This window comes from Trichomycterus rosablanca, chromosome 18 (genome assembly GCF_030014385.1).
Source record: "Trichomycterus rosablanca isolate fTriRos1 chromosome 18, fTriRos1.hap1, whole genome shotgun sequence".
In the NCBI taxonomy this organism is placed as follows: Eukaryota; Metazoa; Chordata; class Actinopteri; order Siluriformes; family Trichomycteridae; genus Trichomycterus; species Trichomycterus rosablanca.
In genome coordinates this window covers 27,188,993-27,204,058 of record NC_086005.1, presented here as the reverse complement: position 1 = coordinate 27,204,058, position 15,066 = coordinate 27,188,993, and the positions used below count along the sequence as shown (strand labels likewise).

The 15,066-nt window shown below is 43.8% G+C and overlaps 2 protein-coding genes across 3 annotated transcripts; one reads left to right on the top strand and one right to left on the bottom strand.

Annotated features, from left to right (window-relative positions):
- Positions 1-735: 735 nt before the first annotated feature.
- On the bottom strand, positions 736-4,369 carry LOC134332536 (TOG array regulator of axonemal microtubules protein 1-like). Its single transcript, XM_063014221.1, has 7 exons — positions 4,218-4,369; positions 3,607-4,060; positions 3,225-3,495; positions 2,320-2,425; positions 1,712-1,947; positions 1,474-1,632; positions 736-1,072 (listed from the first exon to the last, which is right to left on the bottom strand). The coding sequence occupies exons 1-7, from the start codon at positions 4,314-4,316 to the stop codon at positions 949-951; spliced, it is 1,449 nt and encodes a 482-aa protein (XP_062870291.1). The 5' UTR covers positions 4,317-4,369; the 3' UTR covers positions 736-948.
- A 1,804-nt stretch (positions 4,370-6,173) lies between these two features.
- cct8 (chaperonin containing TCP1, subunit 8 (theta)) lies at positions 6,174-14,702 on the top strand. Of its 2 annotated transcripts, XM_063014127.1 has the most exons (16): positions 6,174-6,316; positions 6,886-6,976; positions 8,313-8,392; positions 8,484-8,633; positions 8,728-8,908; positions 9,593-9,654; positions 9,745-9,882; positions 10,588-10,766; positions 10,862-10,928; positions 11,049-11,136; positions 11,318-11,433; positions 11,975-12,046; positions 12,722-12,886; positions 12,983-13,102; positions 13,290-13,421; positions 14,475-14,562. In XM_063014127.1, the coding sequence occupies exons 1-15, from the start codon at positions 6,257-6,259 to the stop codon at positions 13,395-13,397; spliced, it is 1,677 nt and encodes a 558-aa protein (XP_062870197.1). In that variant the 5' UTR covers positions 6,174-6,256; the 3' UTR covers positions 13,398-13,421; positions 14,475-14,562. The 2 variants fall into 2 exon arrangements, with proteins under 2 accessions (XP_062870197.1, XP_062870198.1); XM_063014128.1 differs by lacking the exon at positions 13,290-13,421 and having other exon boundaries at positions 6,180-6,316; positions 14,475-14,702.
- The last annotated feature ends 364 nt before the right edge of the window (positions 14,703-15,066 follow it).

The window sequence follows — 15,066 nt, the reverse complement described above, 5'->3', positions numbered from 1 at the left end:
CAGGACAGGTAGTTACAGCTTACACAAGATTCATCAGTTCAAGTTTAATGTCGAACACACTCATGGACAATTTTGTATCTCCAGTTCACCTCACTTGCATGTTTTTGGACTAGGAGGAAACCGGAGCTCCTGGAGGAAACCCACGCAGAACTCCACACAGAAAGGACCCGGACCGCCCCACCTGGGAATCGAACCCAGGACCTTCTTTCTGTGAGGCGACAGTGCTACCTGCTAACCCACCATGCCGCCCCCTGTGCGGTAGAATTATATCCCACCCTGGCCCAACATTAAGCCCAGGGTTCGAGTGTCGGCTGTGCCACGAGTCAGGTCAGTTGTTCTACCGACACAGTTTTCTGCGTCCGAGAAATAAAAGGTCAGTTTAGGCGTCAGATCCACTCCCCTCTCTAATGAATTGACACAAGTGGCTGTAAGTGGTCCGGCTGGGTCCAGTCGCCATGCCAGTTATGACCTGTAGAGGGGGCGATGAGGCGCAGATGATTGATCGTGAGCATGGATTCACTCTAGATAGAGTGTGTGTGTGTGTGTGTGTGTGTGTGTGTTTGTGTGTGTGTGTGTGTGTTCCTACATTTCACAGAATGATTCAGACCCACCTCAACCCTGACCAGGAAAAAGTGATGGTAACATAGACTATAAATAAATGAATGAATGAATTAAGATTTATCTGAAACCTCTTAATAGGTTGGATGATGTAAAGAAAACAACAGTGTCAAGGTGTTTATTTTTATTGTTTTTATTATTTTTTTGGTATTTTTTAATATGCTGCAGAATCTTCCTGTTTGCCTCTTGATGAGGTCCTGATCTTCCACGGTACTGCTGATCTGATCACCGATTACATCTCATATTTATTTCTTCTGGATGTTTATCTGTATAATAAAAGAAAAAGACACAAACCTGTAATCAGTAAGCGTGCCGTTTCCATGTTGTATTTTACCTGGCCTTTGTGATGATGTCCTTGATGGCGGCTTTGTCCTTTGTTGGTATGAACTTGTCCACCATCTTCATCAGGTCTTTATGGGGGCCCAGAAGTCGGAGAGTGCTCCGGGCGTGGAACCTGCAGTGAAGATCAGCATCGTAATATTATATTTGTGCATTATCTTCCATTTTCTCCCAATTTAGCGAGCCAGTGAGTCTTAGTTGACCCCGATCGTGTCTGAGGAGGGTATATATAGCCCACCGACCCCTTTTTATTCCCTTATACTTCAGTCGATCGACGTGTGAGGTCAGTCTAGCACATGGAGAGTCATGCACTGACTTCTGTACAGGCACCTCAGGTTTTAACCAGGGTCCTTATACAGCGTCGAAGACCCTGCCCCCCTTTCTTTAGTCCTGGCTTTGCCCACCCAGCAGACTAGTGGTCAGTCTTGTCTGCTGCACTGTCTGCACTGCCAATTGTGCCTGCTAAGGGTCACCCAGCTGACTCGAGTCAAATTGTAAAGAGAGAGTGTGCCGTACCTCACTTCCTGTGATGAGTCCAGTGCCAGCCTGCACACGCCGGACAGGAAGTGCTCGCTGAGGGGCGTTTTAGCGCTCAGCAGGCGTGAAGCGCCAACAACCTGCGCCAGTTCGTCCAGATGCATCGCTGCACATCTTCTAACCGCAGCGTTCCTGTGACTGGAAAGCAGATTATGATCAGTAATGTTTAACAATTATAAATTCAATATGTTTTATTATATGTTTAGTTTTTCTGTACCTCAGTCCTCCATCCAGTAGGGCATTCATGACCCGGGTGGGCGAGCAGCAGTGCACCATGGCGGTGAGCGCCGCGTCCACGTCGTCCTTGATGAACTGGCTCGACTCGCCGGCTTTGTGTAGCAGAACTTCAGTCGCCGCCTCCGTCTCGTGGTCCATCGCCCTCTGTAGGTGGGCAAAAAGATGCGCCACGGTGGTCATGGCTGCTCGGGCCACCATGGAGCGAAGATTTGCCACCTAACACAGCGGATAGAAAGCAAAACATTAGTGAGCTTCATGTTGAACTAGTTAGTTTCCCTCCCTCAACTTCCCTCTAAATCTAGGCGTATCCAATTCCCTTTCCACTCCTGACCGAGGAGAGCTGTGACTAACACCCCCCTCTGACCGCTTCTTTTTACCCGCACCTCACGGGTTCATATGGTGATCCGTATCACGCACTGATCTCCATTATCCTCCGTCTCTGTGCAGCACCATCGATCAGCCAGCAGAGGTCGTAATAGCAACTATTTTGACCTATTTTAAATATTATATACAGTATGTGTGTATATATAAACAATATGATGCTGCTTTAGGTATTTATCAGTGGAGCTAACCGTGCACGTGTCTTACCTCCTTTACAACAGCCAGGCAGACATCGTGTAGTCTGGGCAGCAGGATGCCAGCATGATGCTCGGCCAGGGCTCGCACCACTTTCAGCCCGTCTACTTTTCTGTTCCTGTCAAGATAGGATTTGAGAACAAGGGAAATCATAACGTGGCTCAGCTGCTGAAGTCATTTGCCAGTACCACGTTAAGAATCGTGTCTTTCTGCGTTGTCACTTTTGGCCAGCAGAGGGAGCACGGAGGTGTTCATTCGCTCCAGGTGGGAGTTTATCTATATATCACGGTTTTCTCCTTCAAAAACTTGCCAACCTCTTCTGAAGCCGCTATATTGGGCTCACTTTCGGGCTCGGGCGACACGGTGGCTAAATGGGTAGCACTGTCGCCTTACAACAAGAAGGTCCTGGGTTCGATCTGTGTGAAGTTTGCATGTTCTCCCCGTGTCTGCGTGGGTTTCCTCCGGGAGCTTCGCTTTCCTCCCACAGTCCAAAGACGTGCAAGTGAGGTGAATTGGAGACACTAAATTGTCCATGAGTGTGTTCGATATAACCTTGTGAACTGATGAATCTTGTGTAATGAGTAACTGCCGTTCCTGTCATGAATGTAACCAAAGTGTAAAACATGATGTTAAAATCCTAATAAACAAACAAACAAACAAACCAGGCTGCTCAGAAAGAATAAATAATTTAGGCTGGACATAAGGAGCACACTTCGGGTGTTATTGTCTCCTATTGTCTCATTGCAGCAGGAAAAGCTCAGGGTTCCCACAGATTCTCCATCATTGGTGGATAGTTTTGTTATGCACTTTGTGTATTTTATTATACTTGTCATATTATTTTTAATCCTCCCGCCCTCGCTGGTCCATGACACTATATCTGATATGAAGAAGGTTAGGGACGGCTGCTATTAACCTACCAGTCTTCAAGCTCCAGCAGCTGAAATGCCTGATCCAGCGCTGCTTCAGGCCGGTCCAGCGGCTTCTCGCCACTTAGCACCAGGTTCTCTTTTTTAGTTCTTCTATTTTCTGCAGCCACTTCTCTGGCCTTAACCTGGGGTTCCTGCCTCTTTTTCTGATGCACCACTGCTGCGTTTTGTGCTACAGGTCTTCTTTGGCTAACTGTTGGTTTTAGAGGTGGATCATTTCTTTTTGGGAAGGGGGCAGGCTCTGTTCTGGTCACTGAATCCACTGAAAGAGAATATATGTACAGGACACTGTTGTTTAATGTTTGTTTATGTTTTATCTGCGCTAGTTGGTGGATCTGGACTCTTTAGGCTGAACAACAGAAGTGCGACTCACCCTGGGGATCGTTGACCCTGGGTTCACCCTTGGTCGGCAGGCACAAAACCGGCAGTCTTGGTATAAGAGAACGCCTGAATCTGGTCTTAGTGACCGCGGGCGTGGACGGGGGCACCGGAGTGAAGAGGTGAGAAAGAGCCCGGAGCTCAGAAGGCGTACACATGTCCACTGGTGAACACATGGACTCGGGCTCCAGGGCTCTACTGCCCATTGCTTTTACATTCCATGCTGCTTTCTGTGCCTCAGCCTTAGTATAATCCTGCATGGCTTTCACCTCGCTCGGGCCACAGATGCGTCTTATGATGGCCTCCTGGGTTCGATTGAATGCTTCAGCCGTCTCGGTTAGAGCACAGGACCGTGATTCCAGGTATTTCTGAAGCTCTGTTTCCATTTGATTCAGGGTGGCAGCATCAAGGACGATCGATTTCCGCTGAGGATGCATCCGACGGTCGTCCTGCAAGTCATTAAACCACATTAAAGCACTACAATAAATGCTTTTTAAGGCGTTTAGCCCCAATTATGCTTGATTATTTACAAAATGACTCATCTGTTTGCATAACCAGCTCATCATGGATGAAATAAATATATATAATAAATTTATCAACTAATACCGTGGCTGAGCTGCCGATCCTTGAAGAGATTTCCCATCTTATCTCCGCGGCTCGCTCTAGTAAGCCATAATACTCTTCAATCAATTCCTGAAGATCCATTTTTGTCGTTTAAGAAACGAAATTCAAGCTGTCATCTTCGTGTGTGTGCTGTGTGTACTGAGTGTTCATGTGAGTGTGGAGAGAGAATCTCAAGTTTAGAATGTTGGGCTGATCGGCCTGATGATGTCACAATGTGGTCCTGTCTCCTGTGTGAAGCTGCTTGAGTGTACTCAACACTTATAAAATGAAAATGTGATAGTTATTAACAATATGGAAAATATTATCGTATCATTAAACAGTTTTTGTAAGCATCAATACACAGAGTCTTAAACTATTAGTGGAAATATTAAATAAAATACATATTTCAGTTAAAAAACCAAGATCGAGCCTTGACTTTGTTTTTTGTTGGTATTTTAAATGCTTGCATGAGTGTTTTTTTATTATTATTTCATTTTCATATTTACCACTGCTTTATCCTGGTCAAGGTTGTGGTGCGTCAGGCTTTCCCGGAATCATTAAGCTGTAATGCAGTAACACACCCCATTTTTGTTCTTTTTTTTTTACTGTACTACACTTTTATGTGTATCAGGTATTTATTAATTGCTTCAGCACTTCACAAAGACACAAACCAAACCAAACCAACTCAAAATAACATCATATCTGTGCTTAAAACCATCATTTACACCCCATCTGGCTGCAGAACACTCACCTCCACTGCAAATAGTAAATAATTACATAAGAAATATTAATAATAATATTATTAATAAATAAAACAACACACAGGAAGGTCTTGTGAAAGTCATATTTGTCTTTTTAATAGTTAACCTGGGGTGGCACAGTGGCTCAATGGGTAGCACTGTCGCCTCACAGCAAGAAGGTCCTGGGTTCGATCCCCAGGTAGGGCGGTTTGGGTCCTTTCTGTCCTTTCTGTACACCCCATCCTTCATGTTCTCCCCGTGTCTGCTCCGGTTTCCTCCCACAGTCCAAAAACATGCAGTCAGGTTAATTGGAGACACTGAATTGCCCTATGGGTGTGTGTGTGTGTGTGTGTGTGTGTGTGTGTGTGTGTGTGTGTGTGTGTGTGTGTGTGTGCCCTGCGATGGACTGGTGCCCCGCGATGGACTGGCGCCCCGTCCAGGGTGTTACTGTGTGCGCCCATTGAAAAGCTGGGATAGGCTCTAGCACCCAATTCTCAGCACTGCAGTGACACTGACATGGTGGTGGTGTGTTAGTGTGTGTTGTGCTGGTATGAGTGGATCAGACACAGCAGCGCTGCTGGAGTTTTTAAACACCTCACTGTCACTGCTGGACTGAGAATAGTCCACCAACCTAAAATATCCAGCCAACAGCGCCCCTGTGACCACTGATGAAGGTCTAGAAGATGACCGACTCAAACAGCAGCAATAGATGAGCGATCGTCTCTGACTTTACATCTACAAGGTGGACCGACTAGGTAGGAGTGTCTAATAGAGTGGACAGTGAGTGGACACGGTATTTTAAAACTCCACAACACACACTAACACACCACCACCATGTCAGTGTCCCTGCAGTGCTGAGAATGATCCACCACCTAAATAATACCTGCTGTGTGAAAGCAGGCTAAAAAGGCATGTAGAGAAACAGATGGACTACAGTCAGTAATTCTAGAACTACAAAGTGGAGCTGATAAAATGGACAGTGAGTGTAGAAACAAGGAGGGGGTTTTAATGTCATGGCTGATCGGTGTATGTTTAGATTAGAGAGAAGCTGGGACACCTGTGGTAAACTGATAAAAACATGAACCGAACCCCTGACCTCGCGGCTGTGCTACACCCACTCAAAAAGCGAGTCGTTCGATTGAATCTCAGATCTTCTACTTATCCTATCTGTGTGTGATCTATGTTTCGGTTATCGACAGTGGGTCTGTCTTTTCTTAGCTTACTGCGCTGCTGTGTGTGTTCAGCTCCCCGCAGCTCCAGTCGGAATTCTCATTACACCCGGGCCTCTTCAGACCTTACACGATGGCCCTACATGTACCCAAAGCTCCGGGCTTTGCCCAGATGTTAAAGGATGGCGCAAAGGTTTGCACAGCTGCGTTTATTAATAATGCGTTATTATGAAAGGCTAAGATGCTAGTTAGCGGTTAGCCTGAATCATGTGGGTGGAGATTTCTAGAACATCCTCGTGTGTACTCATTCTAACATCAATTTCTTCATAACAAGCTGATATTTTATATTTGATATAAGGTCAGGGATTAATAACATGTTTGATTTAGCCATATTGTTGTATTTCTTTTAAAATTATGAATTTTGATGCATTAGCAATAATGCTATTAGAGCATGTGCATGTACCGGCATCACTAAGCCATGGGCGCTAACGTTAGCCTGTTAGCTCCCCATGACAGCTACACTCAGTAATACACAATCACAGAGCTTTAATGTTTATTAAAGCAATAAAAGTAATACGAATAATAAATCGAGCGTTAACAGAATCACAGTACTAGACTCGCACTAATTTAGCTACTTCCTCTCATCATCATCATCATCATCATCATCATCATCGCTGCACATTATTGACCAAATTAGGAAGCACTGTGTTCATGTGTTCGACTTGCAATTTGATTTAATGTTCTGTAAATGTCTCTCTCCAGCATTATTCAGGCTTGGAGGAGGCCGTTTTTAGGAACATCCAGGCATGCAAGGAGCTGGCACAGACTACAAGAACTGCTTATGGACCAAATGGTAAAAACACACTTCAGGTTCTCCTACAGTGGGGTGATATGGGTTTAAATTACTACTGCAGTACTTTTACTGTTCTGGAAACATCAATATACCATCATTAACACACACACAGATGTATTTTAATTAGGTATATATGCTCAATTACATAATTATCTTATCAGCCAGTGATTTGGCAGAAGTATAAGGGTGTGTGGTGATCCAGCTGTGGTGGTGGATTGACAGTAGGGCATTAGAAATTACTAGATTAGGGATGGAGGGGGAGAATTCCAAAAAAACCCACTGTATTTTAGAAGGGATTGCATCTTGCAATATTTTATTAGATTAGTTTAGATCCAAATGCTATAATAGACAGACAGACAGATGGATAGATATAGATATGGTTGGATGGATGGATGGATAGATAGATAAATACTTTATTTGTCCCATAGTAAATGATTGGTCTTCAGTAATTGAACAAGAACAAAAGAAAAAAAGAAGAACTAATACAAGTGTATGATGTGCATATATACAATTTACAATATGCAGATAAATGCAATAGATGTGCGGATGATACTATGGCTTGAAATACAACTAAAAGTAATAATAGCATAACCGTAGTATGATTATATTATGTTATATATGGTAGTATATTATATATAGTATATTACATATAGATTATATATAGTAGTATGATTATTATATTTTTAATAACAACATAAACAAATATATGTATTATCTATACACAGTTTCATAATCAAGATATGTATAAGTATATACACACATAAGTATAAATAAATATATATAGCAGAAGCAGTAGAATAGATTATAACGAATATATGTATGTATTTATAATGGTGACATGGTGGCTTGGTGGGTAGCACTGTCGCCTCACAGCAAGAAGGACCTGGGTTCGATCCCCAGGTAAGGCGGTCCAGGTCCTTTCTGCGTGGAGTTTGCATGTTGCATGTCCAAAAACATACAGCCAGGCTAATTGGAGACACTGAATCGTCCTATAGGTACCCGACTGCTATGATGCATAAACCAGTGCATTGTGGTGCCGGTCCCAAGCCCAGATACATTAGAGAGGGTCGTGTCAGGAAGGGCATCCGGTGTAAAAACTGTGCCGCCGGCGACCCCTAACGGGAGCAGCTGAGGAAATAGAGACATGTATTTATAAATAAACAAAGATAAAAATATTAAGCAATTATATGTAGGTTTGTTATGACGGTATAAGTGTCAGTGTGTGTGGTGTTAAACAGTCTGACTGGGTACAAAACACTTTCTCAGCCTGCATTTAGATTTTCCAAACACATAAAAATTCTGTTCTTATTCGTATAAAATGTGTTTTCCCCACCAGGCATGAACAAAATGGTCATCAATCATTTAGAGAAACTCTTGGTCACCAACGATGCTGCCACCATACTTAGAGAACTTGAGGTGAGTAAGCATGATGAGAATGAGCTACAATAAGGCGTCATCAGTGTTTATATTCCGTAACGTGTCCATAAATGCAACATCTCTGTTCTAGGTCCAGCACCCGGCCGCTAAGATGATCGTGATGGCATCCCACATGCAGGAGCAGGAAGTCGGCGATGGAACCAACTTCGTTCTGGTTTTTGCTGGGGCTCTGCTGGAGCTGGCGGAAGAGCTGCTCCGAATGGGGCTCTCCGTTTCAGAGGTGAAAGGATAGCTAACAGAGATTATATTACTCTATTTATTACTCAATCAATTTCTATATGTTTAAATCCTTGCCATTATCTCGTCACACCCAGGTCATTGAGGGTTATGATATGGCCTGTAAGAAGGCCCTGGAGATTCTCCCAGACTGCATCTGCTCCTCTGCTAAAGACATGCACGATGTCACAGAGGCGACAGCCATGATCCGCTCCGCAGTGATGAGCAAGCAGTACGGAAACGAGGACTTTCTCGCAGAGCTCATCGCACAAGCCTGTGGTACGAGCTGGATTTGATTCTAAACTATAAAGGAATTTTTTTGGATGCTAGTGCTGTGACAGCTTAATAATAAAAAAATAAGTCACAAATCTGCAGGTAAATGTTGTATATTGGGATTCGTCTCTGGGCAATTGCACTGCAAAGGGAATTCGAACCTCAGCTCTGCTACCGGTCAGCTGGGCATAATTGGCAATGCCTGCAGTAGACAGAATTGGCCATTAAAGTCTGCTGGGTGGGAAAAGACCGAGCTGCAAGTGGGCGGGGTCTTCGACGCAGTGCAAAGACCCTGGTTAGTAGCCCGAGGCACCTTTACAAAAAGTGGAGGAGCACGGAGATCGGTGCGTGGCTCTCCGCATGCGAATACTAGGCGATAATTCACCCAAAGTACGGCCGGTGGAATGTGCACGCATCAGAGGGAGCGTGAGGCAGGCAGAAATACCCTCCTTGGGTGCGACCAGAGTCTCCAGCATCGGAAGACAGAAAATGCAGAAATAAAATAGCAAAGGCGTATATACTGGGGTATTATGCCTTTTTAGACAATGAGTGGTGAGTGGAGTGAGAATGATTGGTCTAATAGACCTACAGTATTTAGTGCAGCTTCCTATGATAATTATTCTACATGCTTTTACTTATAAACTTATAAAAAAAGAAAAAAGTAAATATGCCACGTTGTTCTTTTTACAGTCTCAATCTTCAACGAGTCTGGAAATTTCAACGTGGATAACGTTCGAGTGTGTAAGATCTTGGTAAGTCTGAACGCAACACGATACAAACATCACAGATCCAGCTTTTATCACCAAGGAAACAATCTAAATGAAATGTATTATTACGTTAAGGGTTGTGGCCTGCAGTCCTCGTCCATGCTGCACGGTATGGTCTTCAAGAAGGAGGCTGAGGGAGACATCACGTCGGTCAAAGAGGCAAAGATCGTCGTGTTTTCCTGTCCGTTTGACTGCATGGTTACCGAGACCAAGGTGAGCGTGTTTTCCTGCTAGTTTATTAATGTTTATAAATAGAACAGGGCACCTGGGCGGGGCAGCGGTGTAATGAGCGAACCCGCGTCTGCTGAATCTCAGCTGTTCAATAAGGATTCTGGTTCACTGGGTTTCATTGCTGCTGAAATGTGGACTGTACTGGCTGGTGAATGGGGGGGGCGGTTTGGGTTTGAGTCTTGGAGAGGCCACCGCTTGGTCTGAAGCCACTGGGGGCGGCACAGTAACTCGGTGGGTAGCACTGTCGCCTCACAGCAAGATTTGGGTTCGATTTCCAGGTGGAATGGTCAGGGTCCTTTCTGTGTGGGGTTTGCATGTTCTCCCTGTGTCTGGGTGGGTTTCCTCCGGGAGCTCCGGTTTCCTCTCACAGTCCAAAGACGTGCAAGTGAGGCGAACTGAAGATACAAAATTGTCCATGACTACCTGTAACTACCTGTTTTGTCATGAATGGAACCAAAGTGTGTAAAACATGACATTAAAACCCTAATAAATAAATACATTGTGCCGTTGCTGTCTTGTCCAAGTGTCTGCATGAGTGCACGAGTCTAGTGTGTTCCTCTGGACACTTTATGGCTCTGTGTAGGAATTTGTCTTCCTGGGCCGGCATGAATGGCGGGCGGGAATTGGACACACCTAAAATGCAGGGTGAAATAATTAGTCATTACAACCATGTGATCCGTTCATCAGGGCACGGTGCTGATCAAGAACGCAGAGGAGCTGATGAACTTCAGCAAGGGAGAGGAGAACCTCATGGAAGCCCAAGTGAAGGCCATCGCCGACGCCGGCGCCAACGTGGTAGTGACCGGCGGCAAAGTGGCAGACATGGCGTTACATTATGCTAACAAGTACCAGCTCATGGTGGTCCGGTAAGAGCGCGTAACGTATCTCAGTTCTTATTTAGAGTCAGGAGTAGCATCACAGGGGCGTCTGACTTTATATCTCTTCTTTATCTCTATTAAAGGCTGAACTCTAAATGGGATCTTAGGCGGTTATGCAAAACTGTCGGTGCTGTAGCGCTGCCCAGAATGGTGAGCATGAGTTTTAAGCTTGTAATCCATTCTGACGTGACACACACGCTTTGATTGATGATGAATTGGTGATATGATTAGTCAGTGGTGCCAACTTGGCCTTTTCTTCTTATTTTCTAGACTGTTCCTACACCAGAGGAGATGGGACACTGTAACAGTGTGTACCTGAGCGAGGTCGGAGACACCCAGGTCATCGTGTTTAAACATGGTAAGAACTATTTACTACAGAATGTAGTTCTTAGATTCTATTTACTGCCAGTTTTCTTAACAAAGGATGTGGCGGCACGGTGGGTAGCACTGCTGCCTCACAGCAAGAAGCTCCTGGGTTTGATTCCCAGGTGGGTCCTTTCTGAGTGGAGTTTGTAAATAAGTAACATCTCCGTTAACAGAGAAGGAAGAAGGTGCCATTTCTACCCTGGTGATTCGAGGCTCCACAGACAACCTGATGGATGACATTGAACGAGCCATCGATGATGGCGTGAACACCTTCAAGGTCCTCGTCAGGGTGAGTTTCTATTTTCAGTATAAAGGTATATTGTATAATGTAGTTTACTGCTTGTTTATATATAATAAGACATCTTTAGTTGTTTATTTCTCCACTCGGTGGGTAGCACTGTCAACTCACAGCAAGAAGGTCCTGCGTTCGATTCCCAGGTGCAGCAGTCCGGGTCCTCTCTGTGTCTGGTTTGAATGTTGCATGTGCAAGTGAGGTGAATTGGTGAACTGACATCAAAAACTTGAACTGATGAGTCCTGTCCTGTCATGAATGTAACCACAGAGTGTAAAACATGACGTTAAAGCCCTAATAAATAACTAAATAAAATAAATAATTGTCTCCACTTTTGAAGATGTTCACATACCTGAAACCATGTACACAAGACAACACAAGGACAGTAAAAATAAAATGTAAAATGGACCAAAATATAAAGACAAGATCAAATAAACAGACAGAAACATAATTTAACCTATTTTGCCATTAAGTGACACATACTGTACCTTGGCATTAAATAAATAAATAAGTTTTTCCACTTCTGTTTTCTTCGTAGGATAAAAGACTGTGTCCTGGTGCCGGAGCTACTGAAATCGAGCTGGCTAAACAGATCATGTCCTATGGAGAGGTAAGACGAGCATTAAGAAATAAAACCTTCCCATCATGCTTAAGTAGCCGAAATATAACGTCGAATTCAATACTTAAAAGTCTGAGACCAGTATTGGGACCAGTATTGGGACCTGTACTGAGACCAGTATTGGGGCCTGTACTGAGACCAGTATTGAGACCAGTACTGAGGGCTGTACTGAGACCAGTATTGAGACCAGTACTGAGGGCTGTACTGAGACCAGTATTGGGGCCTGTACTGAGACCAGTATTGAGACCAGTACTGAGACCAGTATTGAGACCAGTACTGAGGCCAGTATTGGGGCCTGTACTGAGACCAGTATTAAGACCAGTATTGAGACCAGTATTGGGGCCTGTATTGAGACCAGTATTGGGGCCTGTACTGAGACCAGTATTGGGACCAGTATTGAGGCCTGTGTTGAGGGTTAGGGTTATCGAAACAAAGAAAAACCAAAAAACACAAACCTTTGTTCTAATTTGATACTATATTGGCATGATCAAACCCCGATCTGCTGCTGTATTTTATCCTGGTACTATTGGAGCCAGATTTCTACCCAGTGCTTCTTTTAAGTATGTGATCCCCTGACAATGAGCTTGTTAGGCGTCTTGTTCCAGTGTTATCTGACGCCCTTGTATAAACATGTACATCAGTGAATTATGTGATGTGCTTTGCCAGTCTTGTCCAGGTCTGGAGCAGTACTCTATTAAAAAGTTTGCCGAGGCTTTCGAGGCCGTGCCACGCGCCCTGGCGGAAAATTCAGGTGTGAAGGGCAACGAGCTGATCTCCAAACTGTACGCCGTTCACCACGAGGGCAACAAAAACATGGGCTTCAACATTGAAGTAAGAGCCTTCTGTCTACACTCTGCCTGTCTAATCTGGTGTGATTTTTGCTTTTTTGTTGTTGGGTTTACATTTAACTGGTTTTATTTTTGCTAGGGTGAAGGTCCCGCTGTGAAGAACATGCTTGAGGCTGGCATTCTGGACCCGTACCTGGTCAAACACTGGGGCATCAAGCTGGCCACAAACGCCGCCATCACTGTCCTCCGGGTAGATCAGGTCAGCCACTGTTTCATTTGGAATGTTCACATGATGCCGTTGTTTCCTGTTTATGCATTGTGTCCCATTTTATATATGTTTAAAAGATACCTGGTATAATAAGGGTTTAACGTTCCTTTTATTTCTGAGAGTCGGCTGATTTTAGTTGAAAGGTTTGTTTCTGATGTTTGATATGATGTACTGTCAGATCATCATGGCGAAACCAGCTGGGGGCCCCAAAGCTCCTAAACAGCAAGGTCACTGGGACAAAGACGAATGGGACGAAGAGCCTGATAAATTTGACACACATCACTGATGATAAATCCCACAAGTGGGAAAGGTGCCTTATGTCTTCTAGTGTGTGATTAACCACTGGAGTGTAGAGTGGGACTGCATGGACACACTTACCTTTGTTATTGCACATTAATGGTTGTAGTGAGGGGTGTACACAGTGTTTAAAGCAGTAGATACAGACGAATATACATATATAATCAGGGCTCTACTAAATTCACAGGAAAATGTGCTTAATTTCACTCACCTTTCACCGATTTCTACAGAAAAGAGCCACATTTCACGCCAGTCATTAAATTATACTCTTAAATTGATTGATGAAATAAATGGAAGCTACAATACGCAGCACAGCTACCTTAATAGTTGAATGTAAACCTAGAACATCCAGTAATGAATGTTCAGAAAATTCTCATGCATGTTTTTTTTACCCGACTCGTGTTTTGACTAGGCGATCGCTAACTGAATTGCCGTAGGATTGCTAGGACGCCTCATAGTGCAGATTAACCAGCAAACGTGAGCTGCTTGACCGCAACACGAATGAAAAATGTTAAATCGCTAAACACAAAGTTAAAGTTTGAATTTCATGGCAAATTGCGTATGGCTGTTATAGATACTTCTATTTAAAGTGACTTACAAATAGTGTTAAGGGCCTTGCATAAGGGCCCAAAAGTGGAAATATGACTGTGTTGAGGCTTGATTGGTGACCATAAATGCTATACAGTGATCAGTTGTTTGTGTTTACTCTGTGTGGGGATGAATGTATTTAGAAACTGCTAGAATAGAACACTGTATACAAGCAGATTTAGATTGGTTTGGGATGATGTTTGAGGCTTAGTAAACGTCAGACTTTAATGCATTTGATGGTTTAAACAATGCTAATTTAAAACCTTCTAGTTTGCACTCACTAACCCGTCTAGCACGACCTACCAGTGATTGTTCAGTCACGACGGTTTGAAATGAAACGCTAAGCACCAGCAGCACGGTGTGGGATTGCATGTCGCATGGATTAAAACACTTATCCTGAACGCGGTAACATGCTAAAACGTTCAGCTTGTCTTTGTTCAGTCAGTGTGATAAGATGTTGTGTTTCTGATGTGAACAGATCATCATGGCTAAGCCGGCCGGAGGACCCAAGGCCCCGCAGGAAAAGAAAGATTGGGACGAGGACGATTGAGCGAAGTCGGCGCGTCTTGCTTCACCGCTGTTTATTTAATATCCACATTTGTTTTGTATTTTTTCCTATTAGTAATGAGCTTCTTCATCCATGAGAACAGAGAATATCTGGCACTGTAGTTCTTGTGGTCCCAATAAAAGGCACTTGAGCTGTCAAGTCTGTTTGTCTGTGTTCTGGTTTTAATATAAGAAGGGCTTTTCTTTAACTCTTGTGTTTTGTTGACATTGACTGACTTTACTGCCTTTGATTAAAGCCAATACATGTTGTGTGGGTGCAACAGAATTACAAAACTAACCAAAGTAACCAGATAGAGAGAGGTGAAAGATTTAAAATGTTTTGCTTTAATCATGTAATCTTACTGGGGGTCTATAAATTAGGTTTTTTTTTTGGAACACTAGCAGTATAAATATTTTTATTTATTTGCAGTTTCCCTAAAATTAAGGAAAGCCAAATGCTCAGAATATTTTGTGATCTCCGAAAGATGCTCTGGCCTCTCGGAGACCCCAAACAGAGGATCAGG